General features: G+C 28.4%; 1 protein-coding gene across 1 annotated transcript in view; it reads left to right on the top strand.

Annotated features, from left to right (window-relative positions):
- Nucleotides 1–6,044, top strand: part of LOC107449835 (serine/threonine-protein kinase PAK 2) — a gene marked incomplete in the record, with an annotated part of 35,414 nt that overhangs the window by 22,481 nt on the left and 6,889 nt on the right. Inside the window, 2 exon segments of the mRNA XM_043042327.2 lie at nt 2,764–2,960; nt 3,742–3,879. Of these exon segments, the coding sequence (XP_042898261.2) occupies nt 2,764–2,960; nt 3,742–3,879 (335 nt within the window).

Genomic DNA, 6,044 nt, shown 5'->3' with positions numbered 1-6,044 from the left:
CAAAGAATTTAATATTCAATTAATATTAAAGAAGTATCCAAAATTTAAGAATCCTGCCTATGTATCCTCTCACTGATGAGTACATCTATATTACCTAACAATTGCATGCAAAGTTTTTGATTTACTGTACCCAGATTGAATAAAATGTTTCATGATAATATATATAACTTATTTACTTTTTAATGGTTGTAAAAGAATAATTTAATATATTCAGAGTTCTCACGGTACTTGAAAGACCTTGAAACTACTTGAATTTTGTTCGAAAAAATCTCTATAAATTTGAATTCTGTGATAGGATTTTTGAAAAGTTTTTGATTTTCTCGGAATAATTTTCAAAATAATTTTTCCTACAAAAAAAAAGAACAAAAAATGTAAGCAAATTTATAGAGATTTCGATCACCCCCTTTCCTTTCTCAGTTTTGTTTACTGAAGAATAGTTCTAAGTCAGCTAAGTGCGAATCTAGGAGCCTGAACTAAATTTAGAATAATGCCTTTTCCCTTACCGCTCCTGCGATTGGATCACAAAATGCAGGTAGGATGTGGGAAAACCAATGGTGAAAAGAAAATATTGACAAAACCAAGTCTAGTTATAGCCACTTTTAACTACGTATAGCATGCACTAATATTGAAATGTGCGGTTTTCGAAACTTTTTATTTTACTTGTTAACTCGTGGAAATAAAGATTTTATTCAAATTCATTGAGAATGGAATGGCTCCGTGGGTGCCATTCCAATGCTAAATATCTGGTAATTTCTGATACAGTAGGGAACCGATTATCCGGAACGATCAGGATCATCGCTATTCCCGATAACTGATTTTTCCGGTTTTCTAAATCTTTACAAAAGGCCGTTTTTTTTATTGTCAATCCCAACTAAAAAAAAATTTTTGGAAATAATCTTAAAAAGAAGAAAAAACGAAGAACACTTATGATTATTTCCAAATTGATGGTAAGGTAAACATCTTTCAAAAAAAGAAAGAAAAATTCTAAAATCTTATGAGGAAAAATTTTTTTTATTTTTTTTTTAAAATGGCAGGAAAATTTATTGAATTTCACTCCGGTTTTTTGGTTTTCCGGCTTTCTGATTTCCGGATAACGGGTTCTGTACTGTACATGCAAATATGAAATGGTATAAAGCTAACAAATATGAAACAGTATGAATAGTGTAATGCTATCAAATATAAAATGGTATGAATGTTATAATACTATCGAATATGAAACAGCAAAGAAATTTGCGCTTATGCAATTTTCGAAAAGCTCCTATGAGTAAAGTGAAGGTGAAAGGGGAATACATAATTTTTCCCTCCTGCGTTTTTCTCACCAGATTATCTATCACCTTAATACTTGGAAAGTTGGAATCTCAAGCAAATGATTTTCTTTTTTGTACATAGTTTTAGTTACCACTCATTTTGCAGTGTTTCTTGAAATGTGTAATACAAAAGTTGTGTTAACTTCATTTTTTTTATGGTTTCTGTTCAGATTATTACCTGTAATTTTTACCACCAATAAGTAAAATTTAGCTCTTCAGATTCTCGGAATTATGAGTCAAACATCGGGATTCGCTTGAAAGTGATTTCTGAAGCACTTGTCTCATTAAAGTGATTTGTAAATCACTCATTGGGGTTAGCATTAAAATGCTTCCTGTATCATACAAAGTGATATGCATTTAGGTTTTTTCTAAAATACTTATTTGGATTCGTGTTAGAAGGATTTAAGAACTATGCATCTTACCTAGCATAACAAGGATTTGAGAATAACTGTTTGTGATTCTCATCAAAGTGATTTAGGAATCTCACATAGTGATTCTTTTTTAGTGACTTAGTGAATCATGTTATGCATTGCAATGATTACCAGATTATGAATCATTTTTGCATAAAAATGATTCGTAAATCAAATTTTGTGTTTTGCATTAAAGTAATCAAAGAATCATATGTGATTCTTTGATTAGATTCTTTGATTGATGAATCAAAGAATCATCAAAGAATCGTGATGATTTGAATTAAAGTGGGTTATGTATCACTCATCGCGATTCAGGAATTGTTACTTTGGGCATTTTTCAAACTGTATCATTTGCTATTCATGTTCCGATTTCTGACACATATGTTGTGATATGTAATTTACGCGATCTTCAAGGCTGTCTTGCTTCATGTTTCATGTCATTTGATTTACGTTTAACGATTCAAATTTAGGTGGATTATGTATCACTCATCCCAATTCAGGAAGTAGATCAATATTTTGGAGGTCAGAGAAAGTATGTTTCTTTTTCTGAATTTATAATTTTAAATATTGTCTGCACTAATTAATTAGTCCATTTGAAGTTACCCTTTCGAACCATTACGATTGAGTTTTAGAACATTAAGATTCGATCATAAAATCAAAAGTTATTCAGGGAGGTAATTTTTTTGATGCACTGTAAATTATACAATCAAAATGGAACAGAATAAAAATCCCATTTTAACTCTTATTAAGTTTAAGTTGATAGCCAAATCTTTTTTGTTTGTTAAGGATCTTATCCTTTTATGGCCCATAAAAATGCACTGCACTGACAACAAGGAGGTATAGCTTTAGAGCATTAGCTTTTCATGTTATTAAGATATAAATGCTTTTAAGCACTGTTTATTAAAATATATCAATTTATAAAATGTAAATTTCTATTGGTTCATATTTCTATCTACAATTAATGTATATTTTTAATATTATTGATGTAAATAATCTAAATTTGAGCCAGTTTATATTTTTCTATTTATTTATGCAATTATTTACAGCTGATTTTGGATTCTGCGCACAAATCTCACCTGAGCAAAGTAAGAGGAATACAATGGTTGGAACACCTTATTGGATGGCACCTGAAGTAGTTACTAAAAAACAGTATGGTCCAAAAGTAGATATTTGGTCTTTAGGAATAATGGCTATTGAAATGATAGAAGGAGAACCTCCATATCTCAATGAAAATCCTCTGAGGGTAAATATTTTTATGTTTTCCTTTATACTCGTACTGTGTGAGATTTTATTTATTACTTAATGTTTTCTTTAATGTTTATGCTAGAAAAATTCTTTCAATGGCAAGATTTAAGGATAAACTCTTGACATGTATTATAATTTGCCTTTGATTCTTGATAAAAGTTGCAAAAACTTTTACAAACTCTCGAACAATGCTGAATTTCTAATTTAAAGCTTTGCTAATCAAACGACAATATGTAAATTAAAAAATGTAGCTCTGTCATTAAAAAGTTGTAGTTTAAAAATATCAATCAAACGTTTAATTAAAATGTGAAGCATAGATTGAAACAGTTAAAATAGAATTTAAATCTAGCAATTAATACAGCTTTTATTATATTTCTAAGGGTTAAATTTCAAAACTCTCTCCCTGAGGCGTAAATATATCGGCTTATAAAGCCACTTTATATATTCAAATTTCCTCGGAACTAATGTGATTTTAATAAGCAACAGGCACTTTATACATACATACAAAATTAATGCATTTACCTAATAATGATAGCAAAGCAAAGATTAAATGAATTGACAATAATTGAATTAACATTCTATAAGTAAGAAAAAATTGCATATAAAGGAACTTACTACAGAAAAGAATTAGCACAATTGAAAGAGAAATCAAGCATTTTAGCCCAAATGTTCAATTTACCCTTTTGAAGGAATTTGGAGTATGCCCTGACCCCTCTTGCTTCATTTTTGTCAAATCAAGTTGTACTTTCTTGCAATGTATTTATTAATTTATTTTTTAGGCATTGTACTTGATTGCTACAAATGGAAGACCTGATATCAAAGACAAGGAGAAATTGTCTTCCACATTTCAGGATTTTCTGGACAAGTGCCTAGAAGTGGATGTTGATAAAAGATTTTCTGCATCTTCTCTTCTTAAAGTGAGTATCTTACATACATTTCAAAATACTTCTGTTCCATATAGCTTACCTATTTTACTGTCAGGTATGATTAATACATTTTTTTCTTTTAATTTCTTCAGTCTAAAGGGTTGTGATTCATTAGACTAGTTCTTCTTCCTTTAAATGGAAATAAGTAGGAGGTACATACTAGTTTTTCTAGAAAGTATTACTATTCTTTGACTATTTAAAAAGAAAAAACTTTTTTAGATTTTATGTAGAGCCATTTTAAGTATTGCCATATTTCTGAAATGATTATGCAGACATACATCTCACTATAGAAAAAAATCTGATCTGACATTGAAATTTTCCAATGATTACAGACAGAGCTTGTGATTAACATCATAGGTTCTTCTTCCTTATATGGAGAAATTTATATCTTGTTTTTTAATAAACTAATATTAACAAAGCAGCTTTTTTTCTTAAAAGAAAATCAGATTTGGAATAGTCAAGCCTGCTGTTTAAAAATGCATTCTTATATATATGAGCAATAGCTAAGCTTCTTTGGTTAATGTGCTTGTTAAATTTTGATTTATTGTTTTTGGGGCGTCTAGTGTTCACTTGTCATTATTCTTTTTAAAAAATAACCATTAATCTATTGCACTTAAAATTTTACAATATAGACTTTTGAGTGTTTATTCTATTTGATACTATATTTCAAACTTTTAAATGTTTATTCAATTTCAAACTATGGAATTAACATTTTGTAACTATATTTGCTGCTAATTATCAACTTGTTTCAAAATGGAAATTGAGTGAACAGTATTTTAAAATTTTCAGTTTAATATTAAACAAAGGTCTATAACTGTATCCTTAAAGTAAAATATAAAGCGATAAAGAAAAATGGAGGTAATTAATGTTAGAAAAAGTGAAGATAGATTAGCCATGTATACAGAAGACCAGAAAATTTTAATTGAGACAGGCTTTGAATTACACTTTCTAAAGTAAACTAAAAAAGGAAGGACCAAAGATGACTTGGCATAGAGGTATTGAGAGAGAAATCCAAAACTTTGCTGAAAATAAATTAAATAGAGCGGTATAACTAGTTAGGGTCTTATGTTCTTTTAAAAACTGAAGAGGTTGGAAAAAAATTTTCATGTTTGATATTTTTATTTTTTATGGTTTGAAAAATAAGACATTAGTACAATACAAAATATAATATTTATTTCCTTTATTTTTTTCACTTAAAGAAAGGATGGCCCCTATAAAACGCTTTATAAATAAGACTTTTACTTTTCAAAATAAATTCATTTAATATTTTTAACATATTTTTAATTTTTTATTCGTATATTCAAAGACTTCATACATTTAATACTTGTTGCTAAACCTTAGTTATCACAGGATTCCCGCGGACTGGAAATTTTTTAAAGTGGTAGCAAAAGTGGGATAAATCTGGATGTTTTAAGATAAAAATGAGTAGTTAATTTTAGGGAAATATGTAGGGATCCAAAAAAAGAGCTCTGGAATAATTTCATCATTAACCAAATTAAAGATAGATTTAAGCATTTTTCCGTAGTCTTGTAAAATCTTAGCTACTATTAACTAATTTTTTTTCCAGGTCTTGGGAACCCTGTATTAGACATGTAATTTATATTCGGGTCGTAAATTTTCATAACACTCACAAGATTAATTTAAATCTGAAACAACAAATTTTATTTTATTTTTATTTTTTACAATTAAGAATAATGTATATAGAGAGATCATTGTTAAAACACCTACTCACAACATTGTGCAAATTAACTATTACTATATCAAATATTTTTATAATTTCCAATTGAGTTTGGGTTAACTCTTCGCATCTCATTTAATTCTCTGTACTTTCCAAGAAAAGTCTGTCTCTCTAACACCATAGTCTACGGTAGCCAGCAGAGTCTCAGAAAATGTGAAAATAGTTATAATTGTAATTATTTTTTAATCTTTTTATGAGAGCTGCTAATATTGGAGATCTTTCTTTTCTTTTTTCTCTCTTTTTTAAAAAAAATTTTTCATTGAGTCTTAGCAAATAAAAGCACTTTACAAAGTACTTCTTGCACTCTACTGAAATACTTGTTAATTAGGATTTTACTGATTCCCCTTTTTGAAAAAATGAAATAATTTGGAAAACAGAAATGAAAATAAACTTGTGTGTGTATATATATATATATATA

The sequence above is a fragment of the Parasteatoda tepidariorum genome, chromosome 2 (genome assembly GCF_043381705.1).
Source record: "Parasteatoda tepidariorum isolate YZ-2023 chromosome 2, CAS_Ptep_4.0, whole genome shotgun sequence".
Classification (NCBI taxonomy): Eukaryota; Metazoa; Arthropoda; class Arachnida; order Araneae; family Theridiidae; genus Parasteatoda; species Parasteatoda tepidariorum.
The sequence above is the reverse complement of the archived record's forward strand: the minus strand, read 5'-3'. Positions and strand labels throughout refer to the sequence as shown.